Below are 24555 nucleotides of genomic sequence, written 5' to 3' on the forward strand. Positions count from 1 at the left end.
ACGAAGCGAAACCCACTGAAAAACAAAAATCCCAACATCTTTTAATTTTTGAGTATTTACTTGAAATCACAGTCTTTCCCAAATTATCAAAAAGCCTATGCCTTAGCTATTTTACTAGAATAATGATTCAGGCTATTCGGTATGGTCATTTTGTGTAGAACTTGGTATAAACAGATCTTTCTTTTCTTTTCAGAAATTACTAAGCTCTGTTGGTGCCACAGCTGATCCTTCTTCAGTTCCAGAGGCGTCTTCTGGTGCCAGCAGCTCTTGACAGTGGTACTTCACTGTAAGTGGTTTGCCAGGGGACCAGACCAAGTGAATGCGACAGGGAATGATTTCCTAGGAAATAAGAGTTCTAAAATATCATAAGCTGCAAAACCTTCTGGTAGAAACAATTCAGTATGCAGTGCTGTCTTACCTGCGTTGAGAATTCATGGAGTAGAACAGTATAATCAAAATCAATCGCACCATCGTTTGTTTCCTAGAGGAAGCAAAAAGAGTCAGTGTGCTAAGCAGGGTGGGTTGATCTTAGCTCAGAACGTGGAAGGCTCGTCTCATTTAAAGTCTTGTTTGGACGCGCGCCTTGAATCTCCTGCTGCCCCTTTCACTCTGTTCTCATTTCCTTTGGTAAGTAAGTTTCCTGCATCAAGAAACGGAAGTCATGGATCCTTAGCATTGCTTTGTCACTGAGTTACCTGAAAATCTAGTTGAATGTCTTTCTCCCACTTTCTCTCTTTAGTATTTATGGGCTTTGATGGAGGCTAAGGGCTGTGGGGACGGGGAGAATCTTTTGACAAGCTTGGGAGTCTAGATACTTATATGTACCTCAAGCCAATCTGTCAGCTCGGATATGCCAGCAGTAAGATAAGGGGACCTTCTGATCTGAGTGACTTTTTAAAAATTGTTGCTTGTTTTGCTGAAAGATCTTGGGAATCCTTAGTGGCCACTGAAGAGCAGAACTTGAAAATCTCTGTGGCCACTCTGTGCATACTTTTCTATAACCTTGAAACCAAATTTCCCAGTTGCTCTGGTGATTCAGACTTCTGTGAGTTAGAGGGCTTCACTAAATTTGCTAGTCTGCATTTAACAGGCCCCGAGAGATGAAGGGATTTGCCTTGGGTGATCCAGCAAGTCAGCTGCATAGTCCACTATTACTTTTCTAAAACTCAAACCCCACAGGGTAAAAAAATCTAAAGCTCCTACTTAGTGGCCATTCTCCCTCTGCATTCTGATTTTCTTGATGCTCCAGTTACACTCGTCCCCACTTTCTCCCTTGCAGGGTGCTTGAGGGACTTTAACGGACAGATGACGGGCAGCAAAGACTGGCCAGAACGAGAGAGAAATGGGGCTGCTGTTTGGAACATGGATGCCCTGGTGGTTTGCTTGCTACTGTGCCACATACAACTGCAGAAGAAAGGGACGCACTGACATTAAAAGACCCTCATTTGCTCCCTGTGTTGTCTCTGCATCTGTTCCTACTGAGTTCTCCTCTCACATTCATTACAATTGGTTCTAAATTATCTTGACACCATTTTCTAGTCTATAAACAAAAAACCTTCCCCATACTTCTCAGGGAAGGTCAAAGCCCCTTGCTGAGGACATGATCATCGTAGCAGATGAGAGAGAGAGAAACTTTTATCTAGCAAAAGAACTGGTGCTGCATCCTGACTGATAATGTAGCAACAATCGATCAAATGGTAATTCCTATTAAAAAGCACTCTATGAGGGGGAAAAAATGTTTTCATTTTGATAAGTAAAGAAAAAAACTACGTTTCTAGTTGTTTATTTTACTAGTGGCCTTTGGAAGGCACACCAAACTATTACTGGCGTTAATAATGCTGACCTGATGCTGGGCAAATCCTTGTACTCAGAAGATACTCACTGATGACCCATCCATGGGTGAGTCCACCACGTCGCCCATCCATGAAGAGGATGGTTTTTAGAAACTTGAACTTAGAGTCGGATTCACTTGCCGCCCTCAGAGTAGCTGATTCGTTTACTCTGGAAATGCCCCTCTCTCTCCATCACTCTTACCTGACAAAAACTACAACCCCGGCTAAATCCAGCCCTCCACCTACTCCGTGCCGGCACACACAGCTGAGTGACTGTCCTCCTCCAAGTTTCACGCGGCCTGCAGTGTTGCGTGATGCTCAAGTCCATGCGTTCCCCCCACACTCCCAACACCTCATCCACTCGCAGCTGATGACTTTGCCTCATTTCTCACTGAGAAGACGGAGCAGTTAGAATAAAACTTGCACAAGCTACCAGGGTGACATCTAAGCTACCAGCATCTGTGCCCTTCTTCCCCGCCCTCCCTCCAGGGGAGCTCTGTGTTCCTGGCTGAGATCATCTCCTGGATCCATCTTAGCCTCTCACCACTCAAAGATAATAACTCCAACAATTCTTTCTTTTTCCTACAAGTCCTACTTTGCCCTTCTCTACTGGATTTTTCTCATCAACATATAAATATGCTGTTAAATCTCCCAACCTGAAAATACATCAGGAAAACAAATCCCCTTTCAACCCTGTGCTTACCCATGCTCCAGCTATAGACCCTCCCTTTCTTTACTTCCCTTTATGGCTGCATTCCTTGAAAGAGATGGAGTGTCCACTCCTCCCAGCCTCTCCTGAACCTACTCCAACCAGGCTTTTGCCCACACTGTGCCAGTGAGATAGCTCTTGACGGGCTCTCCATTGACTTACACCTGCTAAATCAAATGGTCAATTCTCAGTCCTCATCTGGACGCTCCAGCAGCATCTGATACAGTCAGTCGACCTCATCCTTGAAACACTTTGTTTTCTCGTCGTATCTCCACCCTCTCAAGTTGGAAGTGTTCCAGGACTCCACCCTTACATAACTTCTTGTCTTTTGTATATACCACTCATTCTCTGTGATCTCATCCCGTCTCACGGCTTTACATAGCACCTGTGTGATGGTGAATCCAGCGTGGTCCTCTCCCCTGAACTTGAGACCCTTATGTCCAGATGACGATGTAAATTCTTTACTTGGTTACAGGATTTAGTATGCCCCAAATCAGGCTATTTCCCCCAAAATCTGTTTTTCTTGTAGTATTCCTCAATCAGTAAATGAACACTTGCCAGTTATTCAGGCCAAAATCCTAAGAATCATCCTTGACTTTTCTCATTCTCATATCCATGTCCAACCCATCAGCAAATACTATCAGTCTATCGTCAAACTGTATCCCAAGTCCAAACATTTCTCCCCACCTCCCCTGCTGCCGCCCTGGTCCCAGGCCTCGCCGAGATTACTGCAATACTTCACTGGTCTTCCTGCTTCCACCACCTCTCTCCACTCTTCTCAACACGGCAGCCACAATGATCCTGTTGGAAGTCAGGTCACGTCACGCCTCTGCTAAACACCCTCTAATGAGTGACGGGCGCAGTCCTGACGGCCTCCGGGGCCTCTCATGAACTGATCCCATTTGCTCTCCTCTCCTGGCGCGCACTCCTTGCTCACTCTGTGCTGGCACACCACCCTCACTGCCCTTTCTCCCGCCCATCGGCCCCCTCTGCCTGAAGTGCTCTTCCTTGCTGGAGGCGGGCTCCCTCTCACTTCCCTCAGGCCTCTGCTCCAGGGCCGCCTCTGCTCACCCTCTAGACTGAAGCATTAATTCTATCCGTACCCTGCATGCCCTTGGCCCACTTCACGCTTCTCCGCAGCACCTGGCGCCGTTTGGTGCATATTCACTTGTTGACTAGTTCCCTGTCTTCTCTTCTCTCACTGGACTTCATCAGTGAGGACAGCAACATGGTGTTTTTGTCCACTGCTGTATCCTCAGTCCCTAAAGGAACACCGGGCCCACTGCTGGCATTCAAACATTCATTGAATGAATGAAATGCAATGAAAACTCTTGCCATGAAATTAGAAATTCACATGGACTCAGCCTAAGAACGCTGCACTGGTTGCACCTCTTGCGGCGCGGGTTCGTTTTCAGCTTTTCTTACCCACTGCTTCACGCCGCTCAGCTGTGCCATGTAGTAGTGCAAAAACCGCGTTGTCTTCTCCCACATCACGTAAGAGCTGCCCAGAAAAGCTAGTTCCCAGACGGGTCGCAGAGAGGGGTCAATATGTCCATGACTGTCTGAGAGCACAAGAAAAGCACATCTGTATTTAGGCATTTGGGGACAAAATTTCAGAAGTTTCAGTAATGAATTAAGGGCTTACGCTTGGTCACATCGGTCATCTCTCAGCAAGACCCTGGGCTGGACACGTGATTTTGTTGCTATCCGTTTCTACATTATGTGAAGACTGACATGCTTCCACTTGCTCTGCTGATAAAGCTACTATAAACAATATAATGGCTATTGCTGCACTATTTAAATACAGAGTACACGCTGTACTGATACTCAGAATTCATCTAAAATCTTGTTAGTTAAGAAGCATTTTCTAATTAGATTGAAACGTCTATTGGTTATCTTCTCCACATTACCTTCTGGTTTGGGTCTACAGTCAATGTGACGGGCTTTGCCAAGCTGCCAAATGTCTTTGTCCTTCTCTGATCATTGACTGTAAAGCTAGTCAATGTATTGGCAGCATCTGTCACTTTTTTTGAACACATGAAGATATCAAGTGGGTTCTTCCTGTGGCATTGTGTTTGGACATGCAATCTTTTTAATTCAGCAGACATTTATAAAAAACCTACTTAATATCAGATACCACTAGAAGTAGGGATACCTTTTGTGACTTTTTCTTTCCTGAGGAAGATTAGCCCTGAGCTAACTGCTGCCAATCCTCCTCTTTTTTGCTGAGGAAGACTGGCCCTGAGCTAACATCTGTGCCCATTTTCCTCTACTTTATATGTGGGACGCCTGCCACAGCATAGCGTGCCAAGCGGTGCCATGTCCGCACCTGGGATCAGGCCGGCCCCCTTTTGTGACTTTTAGAAACTCAAATTTTAGCGAGTAATTCATGAGACAACTGTTCATGGACTATCATTTTATGCAATTTGGCAGAGCTCTCCTTAGTCTACAGCAAAGCCCAATAACAGTATACCATGTGAGGAAAACTAACGAGCTTCTTAGGAAACGAATCGTTCTTGTTCAAATGATCTCTAGCACAAGTTTTGCTCCGTATCGGGGGAACTTGCCTGGGCGGGCTCACAGTGGTCGTCAACGGAAAAACCATTCACTGCTTGCTTGCCCTGTGCGGGGCACAGATGGTCCCCACCCTCCACCTGTTGGTTGTGTGGAGACACAGCTGGAACCCTCCTTAAGAGACCGGGACAGGGCCGAGGGAGGCAAGGCAGGGGGAGGGGCCTCTGGGCAAGAGGCTTGGGGAAGGCTTCCGAGTTGAGATCGGAGCTGGCCTCGCCCTCCTGGCGTGTAGGTCGGTGGGACAGGGAAACCTTCCTCCGTCCAGCTCCGCGTCAGGCACTCCGCCCTGCGCCGCCGCTGCGAGCACAGCTCGTGAGGACAACCCACTGCCGCGAGGGCCGCCGAGTCACGGCGCGGGTCAGCCCGTCACCGCGAGGGCCGCCGAGTCACTGTCAGCCCGCCCCCGCGAGGGCCGCCGGGTCACTGTCAGCCCGCCCCCGCGAGGGCCGCCGGGTCACTGTCAGCCCGCCCCCGCGAGGGCCGCCGGGTCACTGTCAGCCCGTCCCCGCGAGGGCCGCCGGGTCACTGTCAGCCCGCCCCCGCGAGGGCCGCCGGGTCACTGTCAGCCCGTCACCGCGAGGGCCGCCGAGTCACTGTCAGCCCGCCTCCGCGAGGGCCGCCGAGTCACTCAGCCCGCCCCCGCGAGGGCTGCCGGGTCACTGTGAGCCCGCCCCCGCGAGGGCCGCCGGGTCACTGTCAGCCCGCCCCCGCGAGGGCCGCCGGGTCACGACAGCGGACGCGCAGGGGCCCAGCGCCGGGGCGGGTCCCAGGCCCCCAGACTCTTGTTGCTCTGTGGTATACTTGGGCTCATCGACAGGACGCTCATGAATTCCTCAGAAAAAGTGCAATTTTTACTTATAGTTAAAACCAGACACCTGGTTTTTTAGGCGAAGGAGTGCGGGGCGAGGACGCGCTGCCGCCGACTGGCTCCCCTCACTTGTCAGCTGTGAAAACCAGCGGGGGGGGGGGGGGGGGGGGGGCGGGGCGGACGCCGCCGGGATCCGGGCTGGCTGCTCCGAGATCTCTCCACGACCGAGTCTTTACCTAAAGCCAAACTCTTTCAGTTTTAACGAGATAATCTGATACACAGGCTATAAATAGCACCACTGCATTTCCCTGCTGAATTTAACGTAACAAGAGAACCTGCGAGTTTTGTCGATGAAAAGGTACCTCTATTAGAAAAATTTTGACACTTCACAGTAGCCACATTGTTAGACGACAGAACGATTTTTGCGGGCATAGCGGCCTTATTAACTGAACGTGATCCAGTTAACCGGCACTTTTGAAAGGCGTCCAGAATCTGGTGATCCTGTGGCAAAGATTCAAAGAAAAGGTCCTAGCCAATGTCTAAAAGCTGTGTTTTAAGGAGAATCTATATAGCCCTCTATTTCCCCAACTAACGCTAAGGGGCAAAAAATCCCTAAATAACTAGCTTTTAAGTATCAGTCATTAGCCCGTTTATTTCAGGCAGTGCTAAATATAAACAAATTCCACTCCAGTGTAAGATGTGAATGGCTCCGCTCAGTTCTTTGGAACAGGCTTGAATCCGAGTTCTCAGAACCACAGGGAGAACCACGCGGGCTTCTGAATCGCCGAGACGCCAGCAGCAGCGCTCCACCGCCACGCCCCTCAGAGTCGCCCCGAGGGGCGCAGGCGCGCTGAGGCGGCCCCGCCCCGCCCCGCCCCGCCCCGCCCCCGCCGACGGAGAGAGCGTGCCCGGAGGGCTGCGGGCGGTGCCGCGAAGCCACACTAAGCTCCGTCCCCACGCGCCAATCCGGAGTGGGCGGCGGCTTCGGGACTTGCGTTTGCCGGCGGCGCCCGCCTCCCTGGCGGGAGCTGGGACAGAGGAGCTCGGCTTCGCGTCAGCCGAGTCACCTCGGAGGGCAGCGCGCGCTTCCTGTTAGAGACGCGGCTGCCGTCAGCCCTTGAGCGAAGGCGAGATGAACCCGACTCCGCCGCAGCCGCCGCCCAGGCCCCTGACGCCGGCTGTCGCAGCTCTGGCGGGCGTGCTGGGCAGGGGGAGGCCCTGGACGGCGTCCCCTCACCCAGTCTTCCAAAGCCGCCGCCGGAAGTCTCCGGACGTGTCCCCTCAGGTTCTGACTCAGCCCTGAAAACTGGGGCCTACAGGCGCGTGCTGTCGCGGAGGCCTCTGCTCGGCGGGCGGCCTGGCCCTGCCCCCACCGCCCAGCAGGGAGGCGCGACGTCCAAGGCAGGAGGTGTTGGCGGAGTGGCCACACTGTACTGGAGATGGAAAAGAAGGTGATACCCCTGGGTTTTGTTTAAGTGAGGTGTACCACATGCCGTAGGTGAATTAAAGCCCCACTTTGGGGATAAAAACTTGAATGATCGTTCTTTTTAAGATGTAGTGATCACATACATTCCCGAAGGTAGAAATTCTGGACACGAATTCATACCAGGTATGCTGACTCCGTCCAGGGGGTTTCTCAGTTGCTTCATTTGCTTGTAAAGCCGGTAGTCCTCTTGCTGTCGTTTGGTCTTCTCCATGAGCCGTGCACAGGTGACATTAACGGCGGGTCTGGGCTTCCGGTTCCTGAAGAACACTCGAGCAGAACATTTCCCCAAACTTTCCTCGCCTTCCTGAAATAAAGATTTTGGAATTGAACAGGATGGTTACCCACCACTCTCCCCCGCAACACGCGCAGACGGAGAAGTTCCCTGCAAGGGCAGGCAGGCACCGGCGTCAGCAGACAGTGGCCTTGGCTTTGTGCAGAGTGAACACGTCAGTCCTCCGCTCTGGGCTGTCATTTAAACTCCCGCTTCCTGATGGTGCCTTATAAATAATGCTGGGCCCCGTCCAAAGAAGCCCCCCTGCTGTCGCCGAGCGCTGCCTGGCTCAAACTCTTAGGACAGCGGGGACCTTGCTCTCTACTGTGCACCAGCACGACGCCCGGCTGGACCTCAGGCTTGTTAACTTGAACCAAAAGATGCAACTGGCTCCCTGTGACAAAAATGGCAACACCTTCACGCTGCCTTATGAACTTGGTCCTCTTATTCAAGTTTCACAGATGAAGATACTGAAGCTTAAAGAGGAAGCTACTCCATGTCTAACAGGCAGTCAGCGGGAAGCCAGGACTTGAGCTCCCGGCCGAGGCCAAAGCCCAGGCACTGTGCTAACTCCCTCTCTCCACTCGGAGAGCGAATCCGGAAGGAGTGGAGGTGCACATCACCACATGGGGCTAATTCAACTAGCTGCGTGACCGCGGGATGTTTGTCCTCGTTCATATCTAAGTGTAGACGGACTGAGTACTCTGGGATCACCCTCACTTATTTTCCAGTCCAGAGACATCTGGAGCCGGACAGCGGGCTGCTTCAACTAGACAGCGGATGTGGGGCTCATTGCCAGGGTAGTGCGTCTTCACCCTTTTAGAGCAGAGATTGCTTAACCCAACAACAAAAGCCAGGAAGCCTATTCCCAGAAAAATGACATGCACTCACCCCGGCTGCTCTGGGCCTGGAGTCTGAGGCCGTCGTGGCCCTCCGGAGCCCGTCCATGCGTCCCGCCTCAAGAACTCCTCTTACAGGGAGGTCGGTGAGCAACTGCGGCAACAACCTTCTTTCCACATTTGCAGCTGCTTAAACTGGGTGCAGTCGCAGGGAGAACCACACCAAAAATAAACTTCAAAAGAAGCCCACGAGGAAACAAACTGTAATCAAAATTGGATCTGCTGAAGAAGCCCATTTCTAGAACTCACTCAAAAAACTGAAATAGGCTTTCCCATAGCAGCTTTTCCTCCTGTGAGCGCTCGTTTTGAATGAGACGGCATTTCAGTGTGCCTTAACATCCTAAGTATTGGTGCAACACAGAGAAAGGAGAAGGTGAGCATTCAGGAGGAGGCTCATCGGAGGCACAGGACAGGGCTGGGCACGGCACCCATCCAGGGAAGACACGAGGAACCAGGCATCGACCCCTTTGGTTTTCCTTTCCCTTTCCCCGAGAACAGCTGCACAGAATCAAAGCAGTTTTCTGAAGGTGACAGAACCCTCCCCGGCCCGTGGCATGGAACATGGCAGGTAGCTAGCTGTGCTCTTCAGGGAAAGGTAGCGTCGGTCAAAACCACCTAGTAATTGTTCCCCTTTAGGTGTAAGCTAACACTTTCAAGTCTGCAACACCAGAAGTCAAAGGCATCTTCCTCACGCTTTAAGAACATTTTAATTCTTAGGTTAATTAGTGAAGTCAGAGTATACTGTTGTCTTGTTAGAACTGGTTTCCAAATACTGGAAGCATTCTTCCAGAAGCCTCGGGCTGCGGGGTCAGGCCCTGCTGAGGCCCTGGAAGGCTGGCCATAGTGCCGGCTGCTCTGACTCAGTACCGCACAGGGAACGTGGCTGGTCCCGGCTCCACCCCTGTTCTGGATGCTGGCCCAGCAGAGGGAAGGGCATCTGGTTCTAATTTCTGTATGCGTTTTCTGTTTACTCTCTTCCTGAGAACGGGAAAAGGAAAGCTGGCAAACCATGGCCTGCTTGGTCGGGCTTGTAGAGAGGCAAATAGTGCCTGTGGCCGGCATGGGCTCTGCTCTGTGTTTCACAGAGCTCCTCAGTGCACAGAAGCTCCTGGAATCACCTCACGCTATGCCAGCCTGCTAAGGAGAAGTGCCACCAGTTGGCAGGAAGAGGAACAGATTGGCATTTGAGAGAGTCATTCTAAGGACTCTGAGGTGCTAGGGAGGGGGACCCAAGGGAGCTGGGACAGTCTCCCCAGGCGCAAAGGAAGGAGGGGATGCTGGCTGTGTGCAGAGTTTTAAACACAACCCTGCATAAGGCCACGAAGTCCAAGGAGCTAAATCTTGAGTTCTCGCCTAGCTCTGTTCTTCAATTCTTGAGACCAAATAGAAAACAAAGCAGGAAAAGACAAAACACAAGCAAACCTCCAGGTCACTGTACATTAGATTCTCACTTTTCTTAAAAAATACATTCACACGAGTTGCTAACAGGATGCCTCACTAATTGTGGCCGCTTACCTCTGAGTTGTAGCGCTCCGTGGTAAACACCAGGTCAACTGTACATTCCTTCTTTGCATTGATCTGAAACACAGAAACGGAAACTTAGCCTAGCGGAAGCTCTGCTAGCATCTTCAGGTCCAAGAATCACCCTCTTGGGATAACATGGCGTGCAAGGTAGCTGCAGCATTTACACCTGAACAAAACTGCTGATTTTTTGGGAGAAAAGATCTCAGATTTGGTCTGGTTATGCCACTCGGCTTGCTAGCTTGACACCTACTCACAAAGAGCGAGGTTGAGAGAGGAAGCATTGTGCTGAGGCTGGACGTTGCCTTCATGAGAGCAGCTGGGTGGCAAAGGGACATGTGCGTGCAGGGCTGTGGAGTGAGTTTCTTCCATCCCCAGCTGTCAAGTGTCGCCCACCCTGTCTTGGGTGCTGGGCTGCAGCCGTGAGGGAGACAGGCGAGGGTGCCACTCACGGTCCCACTGTGGCCACAAAGGTGGACCTAGATTACTAAATAGTGGGTTTGCAGATGGTGATAAGTGAAGAAAGAGTGGTGGGCATGTGTGGCAATGTTACTAAGGCAGACAGGGAGGCCGTGGGGAGCGGTGAGGCCCAGCCGCCTCTGTGAGGAGCAGGCGGGGCGGGCGGGAGAGGGCCAGCGTCAGGGGAGGTGGGGAGGCTGGTGGACAGGCCTTAGGTGGCGGGGGCCACCTCCTGGAGCCCCGGGTTTGGCAGACCCGAAGTGGCATCGGCAGGGCGCCCACAGGACCGGGCCAGGGTGCCAGGGCCATGGCCATCCGCGGTCCCTATCGGCATGAACATGCAGGGACGTGAGGGGGGCCAGAGTCATGCTGGGCCCTGAGCCCTGCGGGGAGGAGGCAGGGAAGGATGCTGCGCCCTCCGTGGAGAGGCGCTCCCCCGGAATACTCCTGCCCCAGGCTCCCAGTGAGCAGCCCAAGGGTGTGAGTGAGACCCAGGGAAGAGCTGGACGGCTGCCCGGCGTCTGTCCCCAAGTCACCTGAAGGCTGCGGTCCCGCCACCCGGCCAGAGTCGGAGGAGCACACAGAAGTGCGGGCTGCTGCCCATCACCCCTCGGCCACACCGGCGCCCATGAACAAGGCACCCTCACGCGAGACTGTGCTGCTGCTGGCCGCAGGCTCCAGGCTTTCAATGGCCTGCATGCCGGCTTGGGGCCCCCTCGCCTGCGGCCTGCAGCCTGCAGGACCTAGGAGTCCGCCCTTCATGTCACTTAGGGCCCCTGCGTGCAGGCCTCCTACGACCCAGTCAGGGACCCCACAGGCCACTAGTTGGCGGGTGAGCAGGGTGGGTGGGGAGGCCATTCACAAGAAGAGGTGGAGGAGGTCGGGTTGGCAGTACAATCTTTGGCGCTGGGGCACGAGGGGGCCATCCAGGAGGCAGCTGAGTGTGATGGAAGCAGACCCAGTAGAGATGGTGGTTGAAGCCGTGGAAGCTGGTCGTCCTGTCCCATCGTCCATTCCCTGCCCCGCCCCGCCCCGCCCCGCCCCGGGAAGATGTGTACACTAGACTCCTGAGGACCACCAACTTCACATCAGTAAGAAATGCGCATGCTTATTTGCTATACACAAAGATTCACAAAAGTTCTCCTGATTCTCAATACAACTGTGCATACTTAAAGTACTTAAGATCTCATTTGACTCAACAGCTTTTGGAAAACCCATGGAGGCGAAGTGAGGCGCCAGCGCAGTCTTTGTACGGAAAGAAACAGAACTGGATTCACAAAGGCTGGGAGCTGAGTCAGAATGGAGCCTGTCCTGAAGAGTCATTTTCCTGGCTGATTAGATTTCCTTATTGTTTTAGCTAGGCACTCTTAAAAGCTTCTACAGTGTGTCCAAAGCAAGATTTTCATAGTTTGGTCGTACTTCATCATCGCTCAAGATGCAGCCCTTTATCTGTCTTCTCCCTCATCTGTGTCACAGGCTCCCCGGAGGCCTGAGGTCAGCAGCCAGGGCCCAACGCATGGGCGCAGCAGCCAGCCAGCTTGGTCTGCGAGGGTCAGTGCTCCTCCGCCAGTTTAGGACCAAGCTTCGCTTTGGCTGTCTTTGATTAAAATTATTCTGCCAGGTCTTTGTTCAAAATCCACTGCAGGGATTAGCTGAGCGCTGAGCACTGTGCTGGGCGCAGGAACAGCGGGAAGGGAGCAGCTGCAGCCTCAGGGCAGGCAGGTGCGGAGAAGGACTTGAAATAGATGATTGCAGATTGATTACTTGATCATGGATGACTTAAGAGCCATGAAAGGGTATCTGGAGAACTGACCCAGTCTAGGGATCAGGGAAGTGCCATTTGAGCTGAACTCTGCATTAAGAAGAAATTGACTTGGGGGCAGGGGCTGGCAAATCATTCCACACGTTAGGAATGAAGGAAAGGGAGGCTGTAGGCCCCGAATAGGGCGGGAAGGTGGAGCTAGGGTCAGGAGGAGGCCCACCGGGGAGGCAAGGGCTACCTTGAGGGTTTATCCCAAGAGAAATGGGAAGCCGGGGACAGGAGAGAGAGATCCCGCTAGCCCGAGGTGGAGAACTCGCGCCGGAGTGCGGAGGTGGCCAGAGTGGACGCAGGTCTCGGGAGCTAGTAGAGGGGGGATGACAATGCAAACGGAGAGAAGTTCATGGTGGACAGACTGCGTTCTACACGGAAGACAAACGATGAACAGGGACGTGAGTCAAGATCATAAACAGTCACTGGAACAGAAGTTTTATATTAGGGCACCATTATTAGATCAACAATAATTTAAATGATACTTGTATTTACAGAACAACAACAGACACCCTGCTGGGCCTGTGCAAGGCACTGCTCTAAGCGCTGCCCATGTCTCAACCAGGCTGACGAAGCCCTGAAGGCCGCTCAAACTCAGAGTAATCGGGGAAATGCAAATTAAAGCCCTGAGTGATCACTGTATGACTATCAGACCAGCAGTAAACGAGAAAGGGGACAGGGCCAACTGTTGGCCGGGTGTGGGGGCTAAGTGGGAGGGTCACCTGGTGCGGCCCAACCGGGGCAGTCCTGCCAATGTGGTCAAATCAAGCTTGTGTGCCTCTGCCCTAGGATCTGACACCCCACATCTGGGTGGGTCTCTCAGAGGACTGTGCTGCGGGTCCATGGGACTCACAGGAGAGCGTTCCTTGAGGCACTGTGTGTGTGCAGGGATGTGTTGTCCATCCCTGGGGGTGCCCACCCCCTAGCGCTATGCAGCAGCCACCGGGAACAAACTAGCCATGTGTACAGCAACACTGATAGATCCTAATGTTGCAAGCAACAACAGAAACAACAAAATGTATGGCATACTACCACTGACAAGAAGTCCTTAACTAAAAATGTGCAGATCCACCCACAGTATCTTTTATAAGAGCCCTTGCAGACAAAAGACCACGCATCAGATGCTGGGAGATGGGTGGCGGCCAGGAGGAGGGATGAAAGAGAGCAGACTCCAGAGGGGAGCCTCCGGGGACCATGGCAATGATGGAACCCAAGCCCAGGAGCCGCGCCCTCAGCTTTGCAACAAGCACACGGGACAGGAAGTCGGTTCGGAAGGTGACTGAAGTCGGAAGCACCTGGGCATGGGTGTCCTCCCTGTGTCTGAACTTCGGTCTCCGTCCGCCGCGTCGGCAGTGTGCTTAGCTTTGAGGAGTGCGCCAACTGCTCGGCACCTGCGGTCTCGTCTGGAAGGCCCGCGCCCAGCTCTCAAGGCCACCTCCTCCTCCCTCTGCCCCTCGCTGGGCTGCCACAGGCACAGCCACGGCTGCAAAGCGGATCCATTCATTCAAAGCCACTAAGAAGGAAGCTAAACAGACATTTCTGAAAGAGCCCATCTGACCCTGCGGAAGGTGACAAGCAGTTCTGGCTCCCCCGAGTGGGGAGTGTTCCTGTGACGGCAGGTCACAGCACGCTAGTCCTGTCATTCCCACGAGGACAAAACTGTCCATCTGTGGAACAAACCAGGACGTTTCACTCCCTTTCTCAAAACACAGCCAGAGGCGCGGCACACTGTTCTAATATTTTCCAGAATAAGGTTCTTTATACAGAGAAACAGTCTGCAGACAAAGCAAATGACCAGGTGACGATCCACCTGAAGGAGGGACGACCACCCGGCCATCCACCGGCAGGGTGAGTTAGCAGCCGTGCGCAGCAGACTTCTCGATTCTGCACAGCAGACTCGGGCCCCACAGCCCAGGACAAAGGTTCAGGATCACAGCCGCCACTGACATGGTTTATGTTCCTCTCGGGTTTTTTGTGTTCTATTTATTTTCTAAGTTTCCTGGTTTGGGCCCCACTGGCCACGAGGAAGGCAGCCCCGGCCCTCAGGTCCCCATTCCCCACGCCATCCTCACAGCAGGCTCTCAAGGGGCCTGATGGGCACTTTAGTTTCTCGCTTCCCTTGCGGTCGGGAGGGAGAAGGGCCACGTTTAAAATCCTGTGTGAGAAGGCACAATGGAATGCCTTCAAAGAACTGAATGCACGGCACTGGATTTTTTTTTGGTAAGAGAAATGCTCCTCACATCTCTATCAAATCAATATCAAGCATTCCTTCCATGCTTGGGTATAAAGCACGCTGCCACCTTGAGGGGAGAGGCGAGGACGGCTGTCACCCCTGCCCTGAGCTCCCGCAGCCAGTGCTACTCAGCGTATCACAGGAGCCTTTCGAGGCAGGTACTGCTATTACCCTCAGTTTAAGGATGAAGAAACTAGGCCCCTGCCCAAAGTTAAGGAATTGTCCAAAGTCACAGAGCTGGTAAGTAGCGAGCCTGGCCCTGGGGCCACGCTCCCCACTTAGACTGCATGGGGTCGCACAAGCAGGGCCACCAACCTCTAAGAGGAGGAGGGAAGAAAGCCACCTGGTGTGTGTGTGCGCCCACAGAGAGAGAGAGCACGGCCCTGTGGACCAGAGCCCCAGCCCTCCCCTGCAAGGGAGCCAGCCAGGCAGGCGTCAGTTCCCTAGGGCGGCCACAACAAAGGGCCACGCATGGGTGCCTCACACAGCAAAACAATCCCGTCAGAGCTCTGGAGGCTGCAAGTCCACGGTCGCTCCTGCTGAGGCCCTGGGGATGCCTGCCTCCCCCTCCCAGCTTCGGGTGTGGCCACAATCCTCAGCGTTCCTTGGCTTTTAGCCGCATGACTGCATCTCTGCCTCTGTCTCTCTGTACCTCCACGAGGCTTTCTTATAAGGCCATCCTTGGACTGAGAGGCCCTGCTGATCCAGTATGGCCTCGTCTTAACCTGATTACATCACCGAGACACTATTTCCAATGTTGGTGTTAATCAGAGGCGTGGGGGTTAGGACTTCAATGTATCTTTTTTGAGGACACATCTCCACCCACCGCAGCGTGGAAGAGAAGAGGAGCCGAGACTTTGGGGGAGCCCCTGGAGGCACCCTTTCAGGCAAGGCATAAATCGGAGCTTGGGCCAGAGCAGCAGAGGGGTCTCCAGGAGGACCAGGACGGAGGCGAGTGTGAGCCCGGCGGTGGGGAGCCAGCCGACAGAGGGGTGCCTGCGGGGCCGAGGTTCCGATGGCGGATGGGGCCCTAGGAGAGAAGGGCGCCTATAGGGGCCTTGTTGCGGAGCAATGGGGCTCCGCCTCGAGCCGTGACAGAAGCTGTCGGTGGCTTGCCAAAGCGGCATGCTGGGCCACACCTGAGTTCTGATCCGGTAAATGTGGGGGAGCCTGGGAACGAGCATTTTGAGTTGCAGGTGATGCTGAGGCCGCTGCTCCAGAGAGCACACTGAGAACTTCTCTCCAGAGGCTCTGGAACCTCCGAAGGTCTGAGGGAGGGGTGCGAAGGGACAGGTAGCTCCAGTGACCGTCACTAGAATACAGCTGAATAGGAGATTAAGGACAGGACCGTGCATTCTTTCCAACGGCCCGAGGACATCGAGAAGCCTACATGAAACGGAGGGCTGTTGCCGAAAAGTCTGGCCCACCTGGAGTCTCCGGCAGACGGGGCACGGTGCCTCTGAAAGTCAGGCAGAGCCCACGCAGGACAGGCCGCGCCTCAGGCGGGAGCACGGGAGAGGGCGGCCTGAACTACGGCAGGTTTTGAAGAAAACTTGCTCTTTGCTTGCTGTAACCCGGACAGCTACTGCACCGTGAAATGACATTTTTATCAAGAAGTTAAACAGCACATTCCAAGAGCAACTATGAAGCCATGTCTTACTTCTAGTAAAAAGCTGTTGGCTGTAAAACACAAACCCTTGTTTTCAGGTCAGTGGGTCAGGGCTTTCCTCCGCGTCTGGACGATCTTTACATTAGATACACGCAGTGTCTGTTGCCTGTTTAAGTCACTGAAATACTGGGGGTGAGTACTAGAAATAAACCTGGGGAACCTGCTGCGGGATGGAGAATAGGTATTTATTTATTCCAAAAGCACATTTTAAAAACCTAAACTCACTCAAAAACACAACAAAAACTTGGAGCAAATGAAAGCGCAGGAACGGTGCCCCAGAGAAACCCTGCTGTCGGCTGCTGCGGGGAGACCATGAAAACCGTGGCCCTGGGAGCCTCACAGGACGCAGTCCTGCCAAGGGCGGATCTACAGAAAGAAGCCCGGCTCTGGGAGCCACCATCCTGCTTCTCCTCCCGCTGCTGTGGGGGGCTGGCACGGCCCCTCCGTGTTGCCTTGGAGCGGCAGTGACAGCTGCAACCTTCACGGTTTCAGGTGGAGAGGTGGGTGGCGGGGACAACTCCTGCCATCAGAGCTCTCAGGGGACTCCAACCTCCCCCCCACGCACACCGGGCCTCCGTGGCCTGACAGACTCGGCTGTAAATGTCCCCTCCAGCCTTCACATTCGGTGAGAAAACATAAATGTCATGCCATTCCCGTAAAAGCAAACTTCTTCATTTTATAAGGTTAGTTTTATGAGTCAGGCTTAGTTGGAGACAAGTAAACAACTCATCTGTGGATAAAAATTGCTGTGCCGTTCTCATGTTCTGGACAGAGAGTGCACTGTATTGCGTTATACCCTGGAATTATCTTATTACATTTTCCTTCTCTTGGGCAACCCCAGATAAAGCAAATACAGATTATGGAAGAGCCAGTGACTCTCGGATCAGGCCCCATACCCTGGGGTCCAAGGAGATCTTTGCACATGGACACTGTGCTCAATCAGGGCTAGGAGGAGTGGCGAGAAAGAGCCGGAATGCTGTGTGTTGACCTCTGTTCAGCCAACTCTAGGTAGGAGCTCTCGAGCCTGTAGAGCAGCCAGAGAGGAAGAGGCCAGAGGCAGCGTTCCCTCTGCTTTGCCACAGCTCAGGGCGGGGCTCAGTAGAAAAAGCTGGTTCCAAGAGGGACTCAGGGAGCTGGGTCTCCCTCCCTGCTCTAGCAGGGCTGGGAATGAGTCGGGGCCTGGCCCAGCCCCCTGTTGTGGAAGCCCAGTGGTCCCAGCACCCTTCTGCCGAACTCTGTTTTCATTTAACAACTATTTAGTACTGTCTCTTGCAGAGCCCTGTGCTGGCGCAGCGGAGGAACTAAAGAGCTACTGATGCCTTCCACCTGGAAGCAGCAGATGCACATGCAGAGGGGCACTAACGCTGGCTGCTGAGGATGGAGCACAAACCGGCATACAGGAAGTACCCAGACGGGTGCAGAGGGCAGGCGTGGTGGGAAGTGGGGGGACGACCGAGCCTGCAGAGATCAGCCAGGCAGGATGCGGGACAAGAGCAGCCATTCCCTGGGTCCAGTCACAGGTCCAGCGTGTGTAAGGACTTGCATGAGGTCACAGCCACCCCAGAAGCTGCTATGGTAGGCTGTCATGGCCCCGATGTTCTCATCAGGGTCCTTACGAGGAGAAAGTAGTGTTACATTCAGGAGATGCTCCGCTGCTGGCCATGAAGACGGAGGCTGGGGCAGGACCGAGGAGTGTGGGTGGCCCGTGGACGCTGGGAAAGGCAGGAAACGATTCTCCCCTAGTCTCCAGAAGGAACCGGCCCTGCCAACACCTTCATCTCAGCCCTGGGAGACTCATTTCAGACTTCCAGCCTCCAGACTGTCAGAGAATCAGTCTGTGGAGTTTCTACCTACAAAGCTGCGGTGACGTGTCACAGCAATGAAGTACGGGTGTCCTTCCTGCCACTTTCTGTGTGGGCCGGCCCCTGGGGCCGTCAAAGACCCACAAGCATCCCGTGCAGGGCGCTGACACAGGACCCCTTTCATAACTGGACTTTACCGGCCCACAGTATCCTGCACAACCTAAGAAGTAAGCCAGAGTGCGGACTTGCTACGGCCACTGTCCCCACCCACCACGGAGCAGCTCTGTGGAAACCTCAACAGAGGCCCAGCGCAGAGGCCCGGAAACGCCAAGGCCACGTGAGGGTCAGTACGTCTCTCGGTTGACCCAGGGCCCATACACGGCGCTCACAGGCCAGGCTGTGTGCGTGCATTAGCGCCCCATGCCTGGCTGCTGTCAGTCATTCCAGCGCTCAGCGTTTACCCTCGATCTCCAGCAGAACGACCAAGGTCCTTCAAGGGAGAGTGTGCGGCCATGGCAGGCTCCTGGTTAAATTCACAACCCACGACCAGTGGGTTTTACTTGGGGCCACTGCTAATGCTCCATGATCACACGCATCCCCGGCCATGACACCGCATGTGGCAAGAGAAGCAGAAAATGTTATGGGCTCATAAAAATTGTCTGCGGTTCAAAAACAATTTATTACAAGCTGGTTAAAAACATTCCTACTTGCTGGCTCATCCGGGTGACTGGGGCAAAGTGCCCAGGACCAGGTGGCCTTTCCCACCCGATGCTAGACCCAGACTCTGCAACCAGAGCCTGCAGACCGGCGGGTGCTGCGGTGGGAGCTGTGCCGGGGAGGAAGGCAGGCTGTGCCTCCTGTGCTGCGCGCACCCTCAGGGCTGCTGTGCTCCACCCCGGGTCAGCGTGCGGTGCTCCCCGTGCGGTGCTCCCCGTGCGTGGTCAATCCCGACTGTTCTTTCCAGACGGCTGTAAAAGCACTTAGGCGCCTTCCTTGGAAGTAAAGCTTATTTCCGGTCACTGTTGTGTTGCTTATCTTCCCCTCCACACTCACTGCAGCCTTCTTCATTCTTCAGTTTCTGTCTCCAGAGCCTGCTCTGCTTCCTTGCAAACCATCACCTCTGAATTATTGACGTTAATGGAGACAAGGCTTCAAGAAGAGCAGAAAGCAGATGAATTACGGTGTATTAAAGTGCTTTAGAGACAAGAGCGATGAAGCGAAGAAGTCCTCCTTAGCAGAGCATGCTCTCCTCCCGCCTGTGGCTCAGCCCAGGGGCTCTGTTCTGCTGTTGGAACCGCAGCGGGCAGAGCCCACAGCAGCCCAGACGCCTGCACGGGGCACAGATGCTCACCCAAAGTCACTTGCTTTGCTCCCAAACTAGCTCGTGCCAAGTGTACTTACTACCTAATTGCATAATTAAGTGCTATGTAAACTGGTGAAGAGTGGGCACGAAAAAGATGTCACGTCCACAAAATACACCTTAAATCTCTAGAAAGAACTAAGTCAAGTCTCTTAAAACTCTTGCTGTTGAATTGGGTGTGGGTGAGTCAAGACTGGGCAAGAAAGAAGGAAAAAAAAAGGTAAAAGTAGGAGATTATGCACTGTATTCATCGCAAGTGCTCCCTCCATTGCAAGTAAAGCAAAATGGAAATGGGAGATGATCCGTGAGGGCGCGCCTTCTTGCTAAAGGCTGTGAGGACGGCCAATGATGGCCTCGACCCCGAGCTACATTTACCCTTACCGATTTTAATCTAAATGGAAGCAATTAAGGCATGGGCAGAACTTCCCCCCACACTGTGGTCCATTGTTTCAGTTATGCTTCTAACTTCTGGAGCTGGCCTGGTCAGAGGCGTTCCCCTCAAGTGACCAATCCCCAGAGACGGCTGATGCCTGAATGGGCCGCCTTTCTCTTGAAGGATGCGCACACAGGGATCTCCAGGCGTGAGGGAAGGGCTGGCCTCTCACTGGCTGCTCCGGCAGGGGCCAGCGGTCCCAGGACTTAATGTGTGGCCAGAGGAGAGCTGTCCAGAAGTCGGGAACCGGGCTGATCCAGGACACCCTGGGGAGCACCGGGACTCTCAGCACCACCCCAAATCTCCCACCGCTGCACCCTGTGGGCCCTGGGGCTGCGCCACATGACGTCGGAAAAGCAGCAGCCTCCTTGGTCGTGGGACGGTGGTGTGAGGCCAGGAAAGAGATGGCACCACGCGGGTGGTGAGGGAAGGCAACCACGTCTGTGATCTCTGTCTACAGTTAGTAAACAAAACAAAACGGCAGTTCACTGGCTGCAGCCCAGCTAGCGCGGATTTCTCCTCAACGCTTCCCTGCATTTACCACCGTGCTATTACCACATTTCGCCACTAGAGGGCAACAGTGTTTCTAAAATGAGCGATTCTCGCAGAACCAAGAAAGCGCTCAGAACCAAGGAATTTCAGAGCTGGAAGAGCTCTTAAAAATCATTTGGTTCTCTGGTTTTCAAAATTTTTATAGCTGAAACCCACAGCAAGAACTGCATTATTCATAATGACCTAGTTCATACATATATCTTCAAAACATTCTGAGGTACTACTTACCTTTTCTTCCACAATGCACTCAATAGTCTGTATCACAAACTATTTCATTAAAAGCAAACAAACAACTACAATAACAAACAACTGTAACTACTAAGTTGATTTCATAACCCACTAGCAGGCCATTATTTTGAAAAACGCTGACTTGGTCGCAGCCTCTCATCTTACAAAGGGGTGTGCTGACCCCGAGGATGGAGAGGCAGCCCTATCAGCGACGCCCTCACCCACTGGGCCACCTGCTCCCCTGGCTCAGCCTGGAGGAACGATCGAGCAACTGAGTGCTAACTGTGACAGGCACTGACTGGATAAAGATGCAAACCCGGGTGTGGGGATCTGCCATGTCTGACTTCCTGCCAATGCTAAGGATGCTCCTGTAACTGAAGCAGAAGTTCCTGAAATCCCTAAGTGGAAGCGCCCCGCGGGTGGTGGCGTCTGTGCGCCTCACTCAGGCGGCTGAGGGACTGCTTCACACCAAATGTCTCCAAGACCCGCCCCCCTGAATTACAGGCACTCTATCTAGCCCAGGGCCCCCGCACAGTGCTGGGTGAGTGGACCGCTCCTCAGACAGGACGACAGTCACTCACATCTTCAGACTTTACAATTGGTACTTATGTCCTCTCTTACAACTCTTAAAAACACCTGGCATGGTTGGCAGAACACGCATTATTTCCACTCCAAATGAGGACACAACCAGAGAAGACTTACATGACCTTCTCTAGGTTGTGTGGCTCGTTGCAGGCAAAGCAGGGGCTGGTGTCTGAGTCCCCTATGACACCCCACCAGCTGGCCCCCTACGTTCCAGAAAGGCAGCCCATGGCAGTTTCCCGGTAGGAATCGGCTCTCACTCTCGCCACCCCCTCCTCTGCTTCTGCCCCCCACCCAGGGGTCCTGGCCTGCCAAGGCCACAAGTTGAAGGCACAGCCTGCCCCAGGCTGCCTTGATCGCCCTGGGAAGTGGGCCCCTCTTCAGCGGCGATGTTTGGAGGAGGCAGGAGAATGGAGACAAAGTTTCACTGAATTCCTGGGAGAAACTGAAACCCCTTTAGTCCCTAGAGATTCTTGGCCCTGAAAGTCACTGAGCTCTCTCTTCCTTAGCTCCTTGATTTTAAGACATCTATAGCCATTTTTGGAGGAAATGTAAAGGGAGACCAGATGACACAGGAAGTTGTCCTTTCTTAGGGTCAATGCCCTGGACCAGTCTACTATTTTTTTAATATAGTATTTTTTATATATAGCTTTTTAAAAAATAAAGCAGTTTATGACGTGTTATTTCATAAAGAGCAGGCTGTTTTCCAAAGAGAGAGACATAGACACAGCTACGAGTGCAAATCTGAACACAGGTGTACGGAGACGGGCGGCGGACGGTCGACTAGTAAATTCTCCTCTCTCACGCACGCTCGCCTCTGATTCATCCTTCCCCGCTTTTCCTTTTTGGCTAAAAAGAAGGCTATCTTTAAAATTCAGGAGCATTATACTATTACAGATGAAAAACAGTAACTGAGCGCTTTTTGGATGAGAAAGGAAATTTTTACTTAACTCATTCCGGTTTTGAGAGCTAGTTTGATTATTTCGTGAACGATGCCAAGTATTTAACTTTTTTTCAAGGGAGTGACTAAATGCATGAAAGTGTAAAGCATTTTATTATGTTTTTATGGTCTTGGAAGGAAGAAAACAATTCCCGGAATTTGAAAGCTGGTGTACTTTAGAAATCCGAGCTTGCTTTCCCTAGGGGCCTCCCCGCTGGTAGTCGGAGCAAATCTTCCCGGACCCACCCTCTCTGGGCTCTGGGAGGCGGCGACTCGCCAACTTCGGTAGAAAGTTCTAGAGTTCTGTTCCCTGTCTGCTCTGCGGCACAACTAACAGTGAACTTTTTTCCCCCTGAAACAGCAAGGACTAAGGCGACAAAAATAGGTTGCCTTTTTCTAGGAACAATTTGATTTCATCTCTCAATAAATCTAGCCACCCCCGACCCCGGGTGCGGGATTAAATCAGGAACCACGGCTGACCTTCCAGACGCCTCCCCCAGCCTGCCTCCCACCAGGTCTAGAACAACCTAACAGCCTGCCGCCGCTCCTTACAACTACCTAGTTACACTCCCTACTTCATTCCAGGTTCTTGGAGGCCGAGTGTGCAGGCTTCGTGGAATATCTGGGGGTTACTGGAAAGCGCGTCGTACTTTTGGGACAGACTCCGCGGAGTTCTGTAACTTTTGCACTCTTCCATTCGATGAAGAAGGCAATGCAGCTCCACAGACGCGAAAGGACACCTACACCCAGTGCCTTGAAACCAGCAACCGGACAACCCGCTGCCAGGCTCACGCCCGTCGGGTCCGTGCAGCACCCCGCGGGCTCCCGCCCAGGCCGGCGCGGGAATCGCGGCCGCCGCGCCCGGACGCCTCGCGCACCCAGCAGGACGGCCGCTCTGCCGTCCGCCTCGGGGACCCGCTTTCGTTCTGGAAACCCGGCGCAGGTCGGGCCCGCCGTGACCGCCCCCACAGCAACCAAGTCCCGGCACCCCAAGCCAAGATCAGGCCTTGCCGTGTGGGCCTGTTCCTCAGTTTCCCCAGGCGCCTCTTTCCCAGCTACGGGAGCTGCCCGGTGAAAAGTCCGCGACCTCGTTAATGCCAGAAAGAACGAGCCTCTTTTCCGCGGACTCCGCGCACCGACGGGCCCCTCCCACGCCGGAGTCCCCGGGGGGCGCGCAGGCCCGAGCCGGGTCGCCCCAGAGTCGCGCGCGTCCGTCCCGACCCCGGGCGCGCACCCCGGCCTCAGCCCGGCGCCGACCCCCGCACTCACCCGGGCGCGGCCCTCCTGCACGGCGGCCAGCACTCGCAGGGCGCTGGGCGAGCCCGCGCGGAAGTTGAGGAAGTGCAGCGCCGCGCGCGCCGCCTGCCGCAGGAGCCCGTGCGGAGGCCCCGTGTCCGGGCGCCACTCCGCGGCCTCGGGCCCCGCGGGCGCCGCCGCCCCCTGGACGGCGAGCAGCAGCAGCGGCAGCGCGAGCAGCGGCGCGGCGGGGCGCGGGGGCCCGGGCGCGGGCGGCGGGGGCCGGCGGGGCTGCATGGACGCGGCCGGCCGGCGCGGCGCTCGACGGACCCGGCGCGGAGCAGGCGGCGAGGGCGCTCGAGGGAATCAGCCTGGCTGGCCCCTTCGCCCCGCCCCGCTCGCCCGCCCCGGCCCCCCCCGCCCCGCCCCGCCCCCCCTCCTGCCTGGGCGCCCCCGCCCCCTCCGCCCGGGCCCCCTTCGCTCTGCCCCCGCCCCCCCGCGCGGTGCCCGGACGCGGCGGCGCCTCCGCGGCGCGGGGTCGGGGGTGTCTGGCCCGGACGCGCAGGCAGGGCGACAAGTGGGCAGCGCAGCCTGCCCGGCGCCGCTCCGCGCCTCCCCCGCCCCGCTCGGGGACCCCGGCTTCTCCCCGCTGCGGTCGGTCGCGGCGATTTCGCATCCCTTCGAGTTTGCGAGTTCAGTTCCCCAAGGCTGAGAGCAGTGATTTCCCAGAAGATGAAAGAGGGGGTGTGTGGAGAAGGGGGCGGGACGCGGCCGGAGTGGATGGGGGTCGCTGCGGCGCCATGACCCTGGATGTGGGAGAGGTCGCGGGAGAGCTGGGGCTGGAGAGGAGGCTGAAGTGGTCAGCAGGGCAGAGTCTGATGAGGACCGACATGCCCACTGCACTTGGAAGCCAGTAGGTCGCGGGGACCCTGGGGCGCGGGGACTTGAAGGCCCACAGGGCGAGGCCGGACGGGGCTTCAGGGCAGTGCCTGCTGCGAGTGTTGACACCTCTGTCCAGACACACGGCAGTGAAGGGTAGAGATGGGCCTTGTTTTCGAGCCACAGACAGGCGCGAAGGCCCAGGAGAAGGATGCGTTAGAGGGTGGGCCTGGCACAGCGAGGCGCGCCCGGTACCCTCTTCTCCGTCTCTC

General features: G+C 54.6%; 1 protein-coding gene and 1 long non-coding RNA gene across 2 annotated transcripts; one reads left to right on the plus strand and one right to left on the minus strand.

Annotated features, from left to right (window-relative positions):
* Positions 1 to 16: 16 nt before the first annotated feature.
* RARRES1 (retinoic acid receptor responder 1) lies at positions 17 to 23775 on the minus strand. Its single transcript, XM_070606873.1, has 6 exons — positions 23438 to 23775; positions 10095 to 10157; positions 7530 to 7713; positions 3967 to 4103; positions 419 to 481; positions 17 to 339 (listed from the first exon to the last, which is right to left on the minus strand). Exons 1-6 carry the CDS (start codon positions 23699 to 23701, stop codon positions 190 to 192), a joined length of 861 nt encoding a protein of 286 aa, XP_070462974.1. The 5' UTR covers positions 23702 to 23775; the 3' UTR covers positions 17 to 189.
* On the plus strand, positions 147 to 1449 carry LOC103545282 (uncharacterized). The gene is made up of 2 exons (XR_543379.2): positions 147 to 286; positions 1280 to 1449. It is a non-coding gene; the product is annotated as an uncharacterized lncRNA (long non-coding RNA).
* Positions 23776 to 24555: the final 780 nt, after the last annotated feature.

Source organism: Equus przewalskii, unplaced genomic scaffold (genome assembly GCF_037783145.1).
Source record: "Equus przewalskii isolate Varuska unplaced genomic scaffold, EquPr2 contig_R1840, whole genome shotgun sequence".
Lineage (NCBI taxonomy): Eukaryota > Metazoa > Chordata > Mammalia > Perissodactyla > Equidae > Equus > Equus przewalskii.